Below are 16,025 nucleotides of genomic sequence, written 5' to 3' on the forward strand. Positions count from 1 at the left end.
GGAAACTGAAGACATCTGCAAAATAACAGCCTGCCATGGGCTGTGTGCTCCCTCTGGAGGGATTTGGCAGCTCCCTCCCCTTATCAATCTTAACCACGGCTTTGCGCTACACCTTCATCAATCCAAGCCATGGTAACTGCAACCCTACTCCAAGCCATGGTTTCAAATCTCTGGTTAACTGAGGGGGTCATGATGTACATCAGTGGACACATAATGGTTAACTCTGGCATGGGAGTAAGGTGCACGTGCACTCCAAAGGATGCCTCCCCGAAATGCAAGCTACACTCTGCAGAGAGACAGTGTTGCACCCCACCAGTCCCAAGTGCCATCGTCTTTTGCTTCATATACTCAGAATGTGATCTGAATCAATATAAACACATCGGACAATGCCACTGTCTTCCCCTTCTTCCAAGAATCAGGAAGTGGAAGTTTTGCGCCGAGGATACAGGAGGGGGCAAAAACTGCATAAGAGAAGGGACCGGTCTCCTCTTGCCCAAGTTTTCAAACACCAGCACTTCAGAGTCAGTGAAAACAGAAGCCAACCCCCAGATGGGTATCTTACTGTTCTCAGCAGCCTTTTTAATTCCAGTTTCATCTTCAGGTGCATCTGGACTTAGCCCCATCAAGTCAAACCTAGAAACAGAAAAGTGAAGGTCAGCCAGAGCAATCAGGCCTACCTGCCAGGACCCGACATGAAGTTGAAAGATAAGTCAATTTAAAATCTGATGGTGCAGATGGACCATATCATGCCGAAACACTTGTGTATATAAGAACATCATATTCACTGACCATGAAGAAATCCAGATCATATCAGTGCCCCTGGGAAAGGATCCAGTTTGCCGTGCTCTATGACATCCCCAGTTTTACTAAGATCTAATGTACCAATCCGCAGGCATTTGTTTCACCTGGTCTTAGATGGAAGATTTCGTTCTCCCTCTTTCTGCTATTTCTTTTTAAAATCAACTATACAGATTAATGTCTCTGGTTAGAAGAACAACTAAGTACGACATGCACAGCAAATGCTGAATTTACAGGAATAACTGAAGGTAAACAAAACATGGCCACAGATGAGAATGTTACAGTCTATGGGTGGAGGGCGCTGGGACGGACAAGTCACTGTGCCTGCTGCCTCTGAAGTTCTGCCCTAAAGACCAAGTCTCCTCTCAGCAAGAAGAAATTTTCACTTTTGCCTCTGAAGAAATAACCACAAAATCCTCCCCCTAAAACAAAATTCAAGTCCAGGAGTGCCAAAGATATCTAACGAAGAAGGCAGCTTTGACTCACAAAAGCTTATACCCTGGAGATTTTTGTTCATCTTTAAGGCCCCCCTGGACTCTAACTCTGTTCTACTATTACAGAATAACATAGCTATCCACCTAAAACGATCCCCCTAAAACATGCACGAACCCACTGATCCTTCCACAAAGTATCAGCTAACTGCAGACACCATACCTTCTCCATGTGGCCTGCTGACCTACTGCCCTCTGCCCTCTATGGTTGCCATTTCACTTGCATCCCTTTTCTGTCAGTCCTGATCACTAGAGTGGCCCAGACACCACCGTTTCTTGAGACGCAGAGCAAGCCAGAGTTAAGAGGCAGCCAGAACAGCAAAGTGCGAGTCAGGGAACACAACTCACCTGGCTGGCCATTCAACTAAACATTATTTTATACTAACCAGGATGGCATGACCATCTTCATGTTGAGTGTGACAGGGATCCTGGGCCTGCAGCACAAGGGGAAAAAGCAGCAAGTAATTATCCAACTGGAAGGAAGTGACAGGTCACATGATTTTTTCAGGACCCCTGATTTTTCAGGATCAACACTACCAATTCTGCGCTCACACCCCACAACTTCAGAGGTGGAGAATGCATATAGCCCTGGTCAGAGATGGTGACCATGATGAGATGGAAACCTCCTCAGCCCTGCCCACCACCAAAAAACACAAAAGATTTCTTGCCAAAGTGAGCTGCCCAGGTTGGGTCAGGCTTCTAAGCAAGCAGCCTGGCTCTCAACCCATCCTCCTCTCTAATGCAAAGCCACACACCATTCCTCCTGGACTAGGCAGTGTTTGCTGTGGTTGCCTAGCAGCCCACCCTGGGACCTGGACATTTGGGTACTGAAGGGAGCCTAGGCTTGGTGCTTTGGCTGGAGACGCTGATAAAGCAGCAGCCATTTCCTTAGATGGAAAGTCTCAGAGCCCTGTGCCTGCCAGGATGCCGACCAAGAACTGGCAACCGAGCGCATGTCACTACTTATAGAAGGGCCCAACACACAGTGACTGGATTTGTGCAGAGCCTCATCTGGAGAACACATGAAGCGACTTTCTAAGGTAAGGAGGGAGAATGGCAGAGGGAGGACAGCAGGCTTAAAGCTCAGCTCTTTCCAGGAGCCATTTTGATGTTTACAGACAGGATTATGGGAGATACCAGAGGGCTTTTCCAGAAAGTTTGTGGCTTTCCCCACATATTTCACAAGCGAGCTCAGCCACAGGAGGCAACCATGAAGGCAAACTTATAGGTCTTCCACATCTGAGGCTTTACCCCACTTTGCTTAGCCACTCTCCAATTGGTGCACCTCCAACTTGCTTGTTAAAATGCTATCATATAAAGAGCAGTTTGGAAACCCAGACATTCAAAAGTAGAGGGGTTTTGGCCTGTGCAAACGAGCCAATAAGGGGTTCCTAGTGAGAACTGCTGAGGTGAATGAAATGCTAAAGAACTCAGGAACTGGGACAGAAGCACAGAAAAAAATATCTTTAGCGAATCCTTCTTTTAATACATGCTTGGCTCTTCTCTCAAGTCCACTCAGACCGATGCTAGAAAGACTAGGTATTTTCACACTCCAGGTTGCAGAAAGCAGATTTACCAAATCAGCTTTGAAATGAACATCCCTGTTGTGCAAAATTGCACGTTCTTAACTCCAACTGTTTTCTCAAAATACATGACGCTCTGGAATGGCTGATACAGTCAAATCTGAATCACAGACAATCCCACTTTCAGGCAAAGAGCTGGCCAGCAAGATCTTCGACATCTTTTTATAGTCACATAGTTTTAAGATACTGGATGTTAAAGAATGCATTGAATTTATGATTGGAAATTCTTCTCTGAAGGCAGAACGTTCAGCAGCCTGACACAAGCCACTATGCCTTAACAGTGCCACATGGCAGAGGATGCACAGCATGAAAAAGAATATTTATCTTGAGACAGCCAGATTGCCTTGGCACACAAATAAGGAAAAGAGGCAGAATTGGGTTCCTACATACTTCAATACTCATTGGCTAAGCTAGTGTAATGATATGGAATGTTCAAAATTATCTAAATGTTTGCAATCCACTTTCTGTGAGGGAAAGAACATTTCCAGTTTGGCTGGGACTAAAGGGAGTTTCTGTAGAGGTGGAGGAAGAGTAGAAAGAGAACCTGGGAAGAAGCTACAGATACGGAAGCTCAGGGGCAAGATGACTGAAGAGAGGATGCAGAATAGGCACTGGAATGAGAACCAGGAAGGCAAACAAAGGGCAAGTGAAAAAGGAGACCTGAAGAAAGAGATTGAAGAGGTAGAAGAATGGGTGCACTTAACAGTTAATTACAGTTAATAAGAATGGAGAAAGTACGACGTGATGCACTTCACATATTTGTTTTAAATATCCAGCCAATAATTTGGCTATAGGCTCCCAGCAGTTATGCACTGAGTCAGCAAGAAAACTCGATTTTTGGCCAGGGAAAGGCTAATCAGTTTGACATGATGGCATTCCCCTCCCTCATCCTCCCCACCCCAGATACCTCTTCTTTGAAGCACAAGCCAACTCTCCCTGAAATCCAGGCCTAAGGCAATACTTACGCATGAGGGCAGATGTATTTCACATAAGGGAGCCGAATGGTAGACAGGGCTTCAGCCCAGCTGTGCCTGAAGGAGAGAAGGCAGAGAGGGGGAAGGTCAGAACTTGCCCAGCAGAGGATGCACACAAAGGCGAGGACAGACAACTGCTCCTCATGGCCTATACATCCCTGGATCCTGGCCCAGACAAATTCCTTCTACAGAAATCTTACTCTGCTACAGTAGTGGTAAGCAGTATTTTCCTAGCACTGCAAGTTTCCAAAGCCACCTAACATGAACTCAGTGGCAAAAACATAGGAAGACAGATTGGTACTATAGGAAAACAGATCAGTACTATAGGAAGACAGATCAGTACTATCTTCAAGTTGAAGCATTTAAATGTGTAATTTCTCCCAACATACACCCCTTCCAAATGCATTTTCTAAGCAGGAACCCCAGGGAAACTGTTTCCTTCCCTCCCTCCAAAATATGTAGAATGTAAAATTCCTAGAGCCAATTTGCATTAAAGGTGGCGCTCTTGGAACAGCCACCATCGGATAGGCTGCTATCGCTTTCTCATCTTTCCCCTTCCCCAAGATCTGACTTGCATTTGCTTGCACTAATGTGAGCAGCCCTCCTCCCCACAAGAGAAGGGGCTGTTTCATTTGAAGGGGAAAAAAGACAGATGGGTCAAGTTACAACCTAAAAATGCAAAATATATTCCAAGGAAGTATTTGTTATGAATGTGCACAAAATATAGGTTAAAAATAAGTTAAAAACGTAAGGCCTGAATGGCAGGCTAGATGCATAGTCTATGAATTGCTAAAACATTCTCCATACACAGATGATGATACAGTCCAATGACCAACAGCAGGAAGATACCCACACTGGGCCACATACATCCTTGCTATTGTATGGATCTGTTGAGTTGGTGCAAGCTCAAATCCACACACACATTTAGATCCAAAGAAGCTTGGAGTTCAGGACTGCAGTGACCAACAGGGAAAGAGACAGGAGGGCACCAGTTCAGCCCAATATTCGCAGCCTTGTCTCCCATGTCTTCCAAGGCTGCTGCTCTCACATTGCCAAGGCCTCCCAACCCCTCCAAGTCACTGGCACAGCTTCCGCCTCAATTGCCCAAAACCAGGCAGTCGACAGCAGCCCACAATACTCACCCTGTGTCTCCAAGCCCATGTAAAAAAATGACCTGGAAAACCAAGCAGAAAACAAAACATTAGGCCAGCACAAGTGAGAAAGCACTGAAAACCTGGGTGGCAAAGCATAGCACTGAATCCTCTTAGCTGCAAACAACCCAATTTTTTTTAAAGTATCTGGGAAGGAGCAGGAATAACCCAACCTAACTAAGAAGGGAAGGAATGGGTGAGGAATGATGAACCGTGTGTGTATGTGTCACCAAATCCCAGCTACAATCAAAGGGACCCCCCTCCCCACAGTTCACTGGAAGGAGATTTCCCAAGGCATTATCCTCTCCTCTACTCAATGAGAAGCCTGAGTTAAGCCACTAGATTTCAGAACAGGAAGATTTGTCACCCTGGGAGTTGTAAACCTTGTCAACCCACACATACCCACCCAGAGTGTGATTGCTGGGCCGGAGGTTATCACCACGTTATTTAATCTGATAGGCTAATCTGGCTGCCGTGTCCTCCTCTCACCTTGCCTAGTTCAACCTTGATTTTCTTGTTAAGAGAGAAGTAAAAAGCAGAATCAGTGTGGGGTGTGTGTCAGTGAGAGTGAGTGAGCGTGTGTGTATGTGTGTGTGAGACAGAGAGAGAGGGAGAGGGAGAGGGAGAGGGAGGGAGGGAGAGAAAGAGAGAGGGAGAGAGAGTGATTTCACAGAAGTGCCAAATGACACCTCCTGAAAACCTCAGCTTCCCGTTTTGACATAACTTCTAGCCCTCAAATAGTGGAGATGAGCTTGGACATCCCATGGACCATGAAACTGCAGAAGCCAGAGAGGTAGCCAAATGCTATTCTCAGTGGGGGGGGGGGGGGTAGAAGGGAGAGAAGGCTTCGGGACCCTCCTTAGCTCTTTGCCCCTTCCTCTCAGTGATGTACTAGGAATGCAAGTAACAAATAGATGTTATGCAAGGTGAAAAAAATTAAGCAAGCTTGCAAAATGTATTTGAGCCTCAGAATTCAGTTTTACTTTAGTGCAGAACCTAGATTATATTTGGCAAAGAACTAATATAGGCTGGGTGTGTATGATGTGTCATCAAGTCACAGCCGACTTACATCAACCTCATCAGATTCTCAAGGCAGGAGATGAATCTACCTCTGTATAGCAACCCTGAACTTCCTTGGTGGTCTCCCATCCAAGTACTAACCAGGGCCGACTCTGCCTAACTTCCATGCTCTGACAAGCTCAGCCTAAGCTGCTACAACAGGCAAGACACAGAAAAAAGGGATCCAGCTTTTAGGAGCTTTGCATGGAAATATCAGCAACCACGGATTTCATTTTTTTAGATACTATTGCTTCCTGGCCAGCGTGAAAGGTTTAGGGTGTTCCAGAAACCAACACCGCTTTGGAGTGCTGGCCGCATTTGCCTCAATTTTTCAACTAGCAAGTGCAAGGTTTTTTGGGAGGTGGGAATACTGTTTCCTACCCAATTCAGGGAGATTAGCTATTCAGACCCAGCTCAGCCACTTTGCAAGTCTTGTTGCTGGCTGCAAGGGCAGCAGTCCATGATGACAAACCTAAGAGTGGTTTGGCAGCAATGGACCCAGTGGCAGTTAGGCCTGTTCACTCCACTATCAGTTACACCTAAGGTCACCTTCTCTTGATCTACTTCAACCTTGCTACTGTTCAAAAAGTAACTAAAATTACAGAAGAGTAAAAGGAGAGGGAGGGCCAACTTAAAACGGGTAATTTGGTACCTCAGCCTTTCAAGCTCTAGAAACACATTTTTCTGATTCTCAGCAAGAGTGAGAGAGACCATTTACTCCAGATTAGCTTCCCATATTAATGAATTCACCTACTTCAGAATATTTCCCTAACTGTTTCATAGTTCTGCTAAAAATATAGGCCGGATGTTCAGAAGAGGAAGCTCCTAGACCTCATGTTTATGGGTGGAAATAAAGTGTGTGTGTGTGTTTGTGTGTCTGGGATGGAAGGCTTTTATACCTTACAGTTTCCTGTCTCTACAATCCCCATCCCAGAAAAAATTGCTTTAGAACCTTCCTGCATCCCATCAATCTCTTTCATTACCCAGGCCAAGCAGTACCAAACACCGCATCTGTCCCTCCCACCTCCATTAAATATCAATTTTCAGATCTACTTTCATGTAATACGGCTTCTTCATGGAACTTTATACCTAATGACATGAGTTTCCTGGTCTTAGAATATGGTCATTTTTCATTCCAGATTAGTTGTTTAGAAAGACATGAACGTGAGAAACAGATGTATCTCCTGGACAGCCACACAAGTAAAGGGCTAAATCTGACAGATTCGTTCAGCTACCGTGAGGCTTTCTCCCAATAGGAGCTCCCCTGACCCAGTATGCTCTTCTGAGTGTCTTGTGCCAAGGGAAGGCTTCTTGTCTCAGAGAATAGTGCCTCCTCTAGTAGAACAGCTCTATCGGGTTTGACCCAAAGAAGAGAAGTAATGGTGCAGAATCAATCATCCCGAGCGTCTTGGCTCTCATCAATTTTGATTCAGCAAGGTATCAGTCCTTAGGACTGTACAAAAAAGCTTTTTTAAAAAAGACTAGCTATATGGGCTTGAAAGAGCCAAGAGTGGCCAAAGGACATCACTTCCAGCACTATGTGGGAAGACTGTAGACTATACTACTGTGTATCATCAGTTGCTGCAAGTATGTTCCTACTGAATAGTTTCCACATCATTTAATCTGTCATGTCAAATTGCTTATGTTTTGTCTCAGCATTGTATCAGCTCTGTACTGGATTTCTGCATGTTTTCAAATGTCTTGCCACCCACCTAGCCCCATGCCACTCTCCCTGCTGGTGACACTTGTAGTGAAAACCTGAATACCAGGTACAGAATTAGGTGAAACAAACAGGGCACCCTGAGGATCCACAGGGGAGAAATCCCATTCCCATTGGCCCCCCTTTCCTCCCCCTTCGCTCTACCTAATTGCCTATTCCTACCCAACGGGCAAGTCTCCTTCCCCTCTCAACAGGTGATTTCTCTCCTTTGTGTGACCAGTCCTTAGCTTTTTAAAAAACCACAAGCCTCTCATGGTCATTTTTTGCAATGCCTGGACATTTTGGGAATGGGCAGTAACCACCTATGCACACTAAGAGTTTTGTTATCTGGCACTTAGGGGGAACAGGGGTTGCTGGTTAATTAAATAACTATAAATGACATAAATAAATAAGTGTTCCAAATACTCTACCTAAGCAGAAGATTCTACAGCAACTAAACTGGGAATGTCATGGTGACAGCTCCCATGCCTAGTGGGACTCTTCCCCATCTCTCCCCAGCCACCCTAATTCAACAGGCAAACAAGCGGGTCACCTGCCCAGGAACCCTCTGGAAGAGCTGGCCCCTGTCAGCTCAAGAAAGGCTGAGGAAGGAGGCGGCACACAAGGATAAACTTGCAGAAGTGGCTGTCAGGATCCTAGACATGTCCAGAGGCATCAAACCTACAGAGGGCTGGGGGGGAGGAACATACATGTAAAGACGCAAGGGTATGATGGCTGAGGGGGCAGAGCTGGAAGATGCTGGTTAGCTGACCATTCTGAATAATTAACTTCCAGATAAAGTTTTCACAGTCTTTGGCTTTCTGTAGTTTCCTGCAAACTTGGGAATTACTCCAGGTTAATTCTAGGTCCTGGATGGACACCACCCCTCCCCCTTCACAGATTTTGTGATCCACACGGGAGACCTACCCATTGCTATTTAATCTATGATTGCCAGATCTAAGAAAATGTGTTTGATTTACATAATTTATAGCCTTCATAAAATTCAGAGACTTGTGTGGGCACAGAATATACACAGGTGAGCAAGACAGCTCAGAGCGCTTCCTACGGTGTAAGTAGAGCCAAGGTCAGCAGCGAGAATGAGGATTAAATGAGCTTTGGAGCCTTATGAAGAGAGATATGCCTCTCTGGTCTGCTACAGTGATCCCACCTTTGCATTAGGATGGTGAAGAGCGAGGCTTGATTATTGACTTTCTTGTTAGTACAGCAGCAGCAGCAGCCATGAGGCTAGCACAGTTTTGGATGGCTGGACTAATTACCTGCCAGAGACACCAAGACTGGGGTTGTGCAAGTCCTGCACAAACAACACTGCATGGTTAACTAGAAAAGGAACCAGACTATCTTTATTCATTTTGCACCATGCCCTACACACATGCACACACAAAATCCCCTTTATAAAAACCCCATCTTTCCCCCACCTCATAGGGAGAGAAGCCCCTTTGCATTTACAAGCAGGAGGAGAGAGAACCAGTTAATTCCTCTAATCTTCCGGGATCCCAGCAGATGGTATGCCTAAGAGAACATGTTGCTTACCGCTGCAGTCTCCCGCTCTGCCCCTGAAACGGTCACGGCATCGGCGAGGAGGGGGACAGACATGTTGTTACCGCACATACACCAATAGAGGCTTCAACGGCTCACACCTACAAGATGGAAAGAAGTACATACATTTATGCAGCACTTTGTATATGGAAGACACTGCACAATATTTAACTCATCCCAATGGTCCTGTGATGGAGCTCATTCTGTAGCCAATTTACAAGCAAGAGACAGAAGCAAGCAACAACTTATGTCTTCCACCAAGTCCAGAGTATAAAGCCTTCATCTAAAAACCCTTCCACCATGCAAGAGAGTAAGGAACTTGTTCTTCTGTTGAAAAAAATTATAGCCAATATTTTTCACTGCAAGGGATGCTGTAAACCAGAATACTCTGATTTAATACCCATGCACTCTTGCCTCCTGAACCATCACAACTCAAACTGCAGGCAACTGGCATGAAAGAGAAGTGCCCACTTGGTAAGCTTGTTCAAGAAGGGACTGCCTCCCGTCAAAAAACGACAGGTTCACTTCTCGCAGCAGCCAATATGAAAAACAACAAATTGATTGGGAGACTCAATGAAAAGCCAGAAGGAGAGAGGTGCCACACCAGCCTGACACAAGACTGAAAGATGCAGAAGATGTTCAAGAGCTGTGGATAATTTGAATTCCAACCTATTTTGGGCTGCACAGCCCTGATCCAGAGAGGCATATTTAAAACCAAACATAGCTCCTTGTAAAGGAGAGATATTCAAATAAGCAGCTCAGAGTTAGGGTTGCACACATTTGAGATACTGAGTTTCATGCAATCGCTATGAAGGGCTATCTAGACATACTAGATTACTTGGTTTTTGAACTCATTTTCTGCATTCTTCTTCTAATAGATCCAAGACAGAATTTTAGGACTCAGGATCTGCCATGGGGTCTTGAACTAAAAAACAAAAAACCCAGCCCACAACTTCCTACACCATTAAACACTCTGACTGGAATCTTCAAGGAAGTAACTCCCACAATCTCTCTAGACAAATTTGTTCAGTTGCTGAACAAGTCCAGTTTTAACTAGCATATGATAAAATACCCGTTTCCCATACTTGTTATTAACGTATATATAATATAGATATGAAAGCGAACACAGTTCTCGTGCTCGAGACGTAAAATACCAAACCCAATAATGTCACTACAGAAATATATGCAAAGATGCTATGTGTATCCATTAAACAATACTAAGAAATGGCTCTGAACACCAGATGAGTCTCTCCCTCCCATGACCCAATTTGACTTGGCATGCAACTGGTTTGCAATAAATGGGAAAAAGCACAGGCACAGAATGTTGACAAACACTATAGCTTTCATACAGGAAGAGAAAGATAGTTTCCTAGGAAAAACCTTTTATAACACTTTGGAGACAGGAAGAACGGCTTTGTTCCTGTAGGAAGGAAACAGAATAGCAGGTAGAGAGCCACACAGGGCTCCCTGAAGCATGCACCTAGTCCAGAAGTGGATATGTTCTCCAAAACATTTTGGTGTGGCCCCATAAGCAAACAGCATATAACAAAACCTGAGCTAATCTCTGGTTTCAAGTCCTCATGATTTCCAAACAAAATGGCAAAATCGATGAAAACAAAATACAAAGAAACCAAAAACGACTTGAGGGTTTGCCAAGTTGTCAAGATTTTCTTCAAAGTTTTCATAGGCACTACGCATAATAACAGATGCTTTCTGGGAGAGATACACTACACACCCAAACTCAGTTTACACCCCCCCAAATTAGCCCAGCAGATACCGGAACAACAACAAAAATGATTATTTGGTCCGCCTTCCTGTTCCTTTAATGCAAAGCTATTGGGGGGTGAGGGAGAGCTGTTCTGCAGGCCATTTTCCCCAGGGCTCTGATACACACAGATACTGCCTCAGTAAAGAAAGGTTAGCACAAGCTACCCAATTCAAAGGGGAAACTTCTTCTAAGATGACAAATTCCAGAGGAAGGGAACACATTAGCTCGTATAGTTCAAGCAATCAAATAAATTTACTGTTGTATACACTTCCAAGGGCTAGAACACAGTTCATCTAATATTAAGTTTGGAAGAGGCATTCAACCTAAATCAAAGGAGTGGGATTTTAGAATTAGGGTTGAGACTTCCCTTCTTTGGAGAAATAACTAGAATAAATTAGGGCCAGCATTAGGATATCCCAAGTGTCCTCACTTGAATTAACAAAGATCTCCTCTCGACAATCTTTCATGACAAAGAAGAGACTGGAAGGAGTTCTGCTATTTTTCACTACAACCTGCCCCACAAGGCACTCCCTCCTTCCGCACACAAACACTCGCTCTCCAGGCCATATGGATACTTTGCAAACAAAAACTACCTGTCAATCTTAGTCAAATGAGACCGGCAGAAAAAATGCTGCAAAAAATTCCCAACCCACTTAAGTGACGACAGCCTGGCGAATAAGCCTAAACAAGTTATTAGCCTTCAAAAATATTTACTGCCACAGGATGCACAGAGGTGCCCAGGCTGCCACAAAGAAGACAGCTCTCCTTTAGTTTATGCTCCCCTCATTTATGATTTATTCATTACATTTACGATTGTTCCTTCATGGAATTCAAAGCAGGCTAGAAAGAGTTCTCAAGAGGTCTCCCAGTCAAGGACTGTGGAGATCAATTGTTGTGTAACTTTGCCAAGACAGTTGTATGATGTTTTATCCAACCACACCCTGCTTGCTTGAGGGAATTCTTACCTGCTGCAGAAGACCAGGCAAGTGATTATTTACAAGCATGGACTACAACAGCACCCATCCACAATTTAAAAGGTTTTTAAAAAACATTCTTAGGCTTCCTTGCCTGGGAGGCATCGGTCAGCCAGCCCCAGTCATTACTATTGAAGACAGAAGAAATGCCAGATGAAGGCCACACCCCACACCCCCATGAGCCACACATTAAGGAACCTTACAGCTCCTATAGAGCCTGAGGTACTTGCTTTAAATACTACAAATGCCATCAAGGCATTTTACAATTTAATCTACAAAAAAACCAAAAAGCAACACAAAACAGCAGAATTTCCTGAGGCCATGCCCATCCTGGCATGGGAGCATTGTGGTCACTCGTGCCCTCTCTAGCCAACTTTGCCTTTCTTGGTTGAATCAGGCCAAGTCAACATTGAGAGGTTTCACTGTGGGAGGCGTGAATCTACATCTTTCAGCCAATCCTTGGGTAGCCATCAAACACACCTCTTTGGGGTGCTGTGGGGAAGTAACAGACAACATGGATGCAAAAAATGTGGTTGTCACCTTCAGTATTTTCCTTCTTATTCTCTTCAGCCCTGAAAATGGCAGCGCTGCAGCCATGCCAAACCCACTTCCCTTCTGGCACCTGTCAATTATTAGCTAAGATTCTGCACACACCTTTGACAAGGGGCCCCTGCGCAACAACCCGCAAAAGGCCTTGGGAAGCAGAATGTGAAGGACCCAGAAGAAACCACCTACGCACACTGGGCTAGGAGGAGCTTGGGACTTCCTGTGTAGCAGGAAGGGTTAAGATGAGCTTCAGCCTGCCTCTGTGCCACCAGGAAAAGGACAAGGCTATTTATATAATTGCTGATAACAATGCAGGGATACAAGGAAAGCCTGTTGTGCCTTGGTTGCTATTAGAGCTGTACCGGTGAAGGGGGAAAGGGTACATCTAATAGCCACTGACTTGGGTCATAAAAAGCTAGGGAGGAATCAAGCTGTTCCCAAGTTGTTGGTATACCAGGCAGCTTGTTACCCCTCACTGGGAAGTACAAGCAGCATAGCAGCATGCCACCTCTGAGCCCCATGAATTTGCCACCAGGTGACTCAAAAGAATGAAGCGCCATCATAGACAGGAACTCTGGCAAGATGCATGATGCAACTGCCTAACAAAGTATGAACCAGATACTTTAGCAAGCTGAGGAAAAGCCTCCAAAATCTCAACTATCAATCAAAATAAAAACCTTCCTACTTTCAAGTTTGCAGAGGGAGGCAACAATTCTGGTTGCCCCTGCAACAAAGACATACTGATACAAGCAAGCAAGTTTGAATGGGATTTCCATGAGTCAGGAAAGTAGGAAATCTCTACTGTATTCACCTCTTAGCCATACTCCACTGCCCCAAATCCCCCACCTCTTGCTACAAGCCAAAATATTTCTCCTCAAGCAAGACGTTCAACATAAGAATCCCAACTGCGTGACAAATACCTTTTTGAAACAGAAAGTTTTCATTGGCAGCTAGTTCAGGTCAGTATGCCTGATGTGCAAATTTATTTCAATGTTTTTTTTTAAAAAGCAGTAAGTTTCAGAGTTTCCATATCTACAGCAATAGTGTAAGGCCACTACTTTCTTGAATACTGCTGAGCTGCTAGCTCTGGGTTTGTGGACTTGGGGGGGGGGGGTCATGCACCTGCTTTGGGTTCATGGTACTCTGTAAGGTGATAGGGTGATGGTTGGCTTTGCCTTTGAGAAGAGGGATACAGCAGAACAGACCATTCTATGGGTATTTCCACTCCACTATTCATGTACAGCACTATTCATGTACAGAAGTGCACATTACTTTGCAAGTGTGCAGTTATCACCTCTTAGTCCTTATGTAGCAAGGCAGCTCACCTGAATATGGACTGTAAACTTCTATACCTGATGGCCTTGTTAGCCATCTGCCCAGAAGACACCCACACAGATGCACTGCTGGATGTGCCAAATTAGTTTACCCCAAATCCCACCAAGACATATTTGGGACCCTGTCTGGTAACTTAGCAACACCCCAAACTACCAAACTTGTTTATCTCAAACTGAACAATAAGATATTCCTGGAACTTGCCCAAAAATTAAGAAAGAAAATACAATTCAAACAAATATTCAAAATCAGAATGTCACAATGGGATGTGGTTCTGGCTCAGTGACAGAGCAACTGTTTGCAGGCAGATGTCCCTACATTCAATACCCAGCACCTCCAGCAAAAACGTTCAGGTAGTATGTGATATATTTTATTTTACCTTACTTCATTTATACCCCACCTTTCACCCCAATGAGGACTTGAGGCAGCATACATTGCTCTTCTCTATTTAATCTTCACAGCAATCCTGTGAGGTGGGTTAGGTTGAGAGTGTGTCTGGCTCAGGATCACCCAGCAAGCTTCCACGGTGGAGTGAGGGATTCAAACCTGGGTCTTCCAGATCCTAGTCCAATACTCTAGCAAAAACATTCTGGCTCATCACTACAATGTGGTGAAAAAGCTCTGTCAGATACACTGCAGAACTTCAGCAATTAATAATAGACAATATTACCCTGATAGCAGTTTCAAGCAGGGGTGTGCATCCCGAAAAGATTCGGGTGTCCTGCTTTGGGTAACCCGAAGCGGGGGAAAATTCGGAAATACCAGAATTCTGTTATTTATTCGCTTCGGTATGCTCCATAAAGATTCTGACCATATTGAAGTGAGGGAGAGCAACCCACCCCACCTCTCCCCCCGGGGCAATCCCTCCACCCCCCCACTTATCTGGTCAGCAGGGAGAAGGGGAGGGTGATCAGCTAGGTGGCGGCGGCAGCATGTGCAAGGCTGGGACGGCCCAGAGCCGGCTCCTCTACCACCACCGCAGCCCGTGCGAGGCTGGGAGGGCCCAGAGCTGGCTCCTCTGCTGCCACTACAGCAGCCATTTGAGGGGCAGGAAGGGCTTTCTCTGCCTCCTACGCCACCCCGCAGGGCGGCGGGGAGGGCCGGAGCCACCACTGCTGCTGCTGCTGCTGCCGCCTCCACCACCAGTGGCAGGGCCAAGGTAAGTGGGGGTGGGGGGCTGGGAGGGATGTTTAAAGGTCCATGCCGCTTGTAAGAGGCAGGAAAAGGGCCCTTTAAACTCGGCTTCGGAAAGCTTTGATTCCGGATTTCCAAATCAGGGCCAGCAAATCCCAAATCTTTACGGATCGGTTCTGATTCGGGTATTCAAAGCGCACATCCCTCGTTTCAAGTCAGTTCAAACATATATAGATCAGGAAGAAAGATGAATTTTAGCCCATGGGATGCCTAATTCTGTGTTGGACATGCTATCCATATGGAAATCAGAGACACTATGTACAGAAAATCTGTGGAAAAAACCCATATCTCCCCCATGGAACTAGCTTTAAGGATAAAAGACATGTGGAATATACAGTCTCCGGTTAGTAAGAAACTGCCAACCCACCACCCCTGCATACATGGTATATTCATATTTATAGGAGGGTCAGAGAGCCTTCAGCAGAACAGAAAGACTCCCAGCTTCCCCATCACTCATACATCTAACAAAAAAATAGGTATCAGTATACATTTTTACCTCCACACACGGTAACTACCTAAACAATTTAATACTGGCATTCAATTGCCTATAATCTTTTTCACATTGCACGTTTTTATCCTGATCTTCTTCCAAGGAGTTCAAGGTGACTCATATAATTCATCCTTCCTCCAGTTTTCCCTCATAACTATCCTCTGGGATAAATTAGGCTGAGAGAGAATGACTACTACAAGGTCACCCCGTGAGCCTCATGTCTGAACGACAATTTGAACCCACATCTCTTCAGCCTTAATCCAACATACTAACTTTTATACTACCCTGTTTTTTCATAGACACTTCTCAGGTTGTATGTTCCAGATCAGAAACACACACACACACACACCAGATTTAAAAGAAAACAAATATTTATTTGGAGAGCCCATACTAACGCTGAAAGCAGAAG

The 16,025-nt window shown here is 45.0% G+C and overlaps 1 protein-coding gene across 4 annotated transcripts in view; it reads right to left on the reverse strand.

Annotated features, from left to right (window-relative positions):
- The window catches only part of LYPLA2 (lysophospholipase 2), a 28,284-nt gene that overhangs the window by 7,983 nt on the left and 4,276 nt on the right, over window positions 1–16,025 (reverse strand). For all 4 annotated transcript variants that reach the window (XM_054999246.1, XM_054999243.1, XM_054999244.1 and 1 more), the window contains exons 2-6: window positions 9,307–9,413; window positions 4,989–5,020; window positions 3,838–3,903; window positions 1,676–1,723; window positions 563–633 (exon numbers count right to left, since the gene is read on the reverse strand). In XM_054999246.1, the coding sequence (XP_054855221.1) occupies window positions 563–633; window positions 1,676–1,723; window positions 3,838–3,903; window positions 4,989–5,020; window positions 9,307–9,384 (295 nt within the window). In that variant the 5' untranslated portion in view covers window positions 9,385–9,413. The remainder of the gene's footprint in view (window positions 1–562; window positions 634–1,675; window positions 1,724–3,837; window positions 3,904–4,988; window positions 5,021–9,306; window positions 9,414–16,025) is intronic.

The sequence above is a fragment of the Eublepharis macularius genome, chromosome 15 (genome assembly GCF_028583425.1).
Source record: "Eublepharis macularius isolate TG4126 chromosome 15, MPM_Emac_v1.0, whole genome shotgun sequence".
Classification (NCBI taxonomy): Eukaryota; Metazoa; Chordata; class Lepidosauria; order Squamata; family Eublepharidae; genus Eublepharis; species Eublepharis macularius.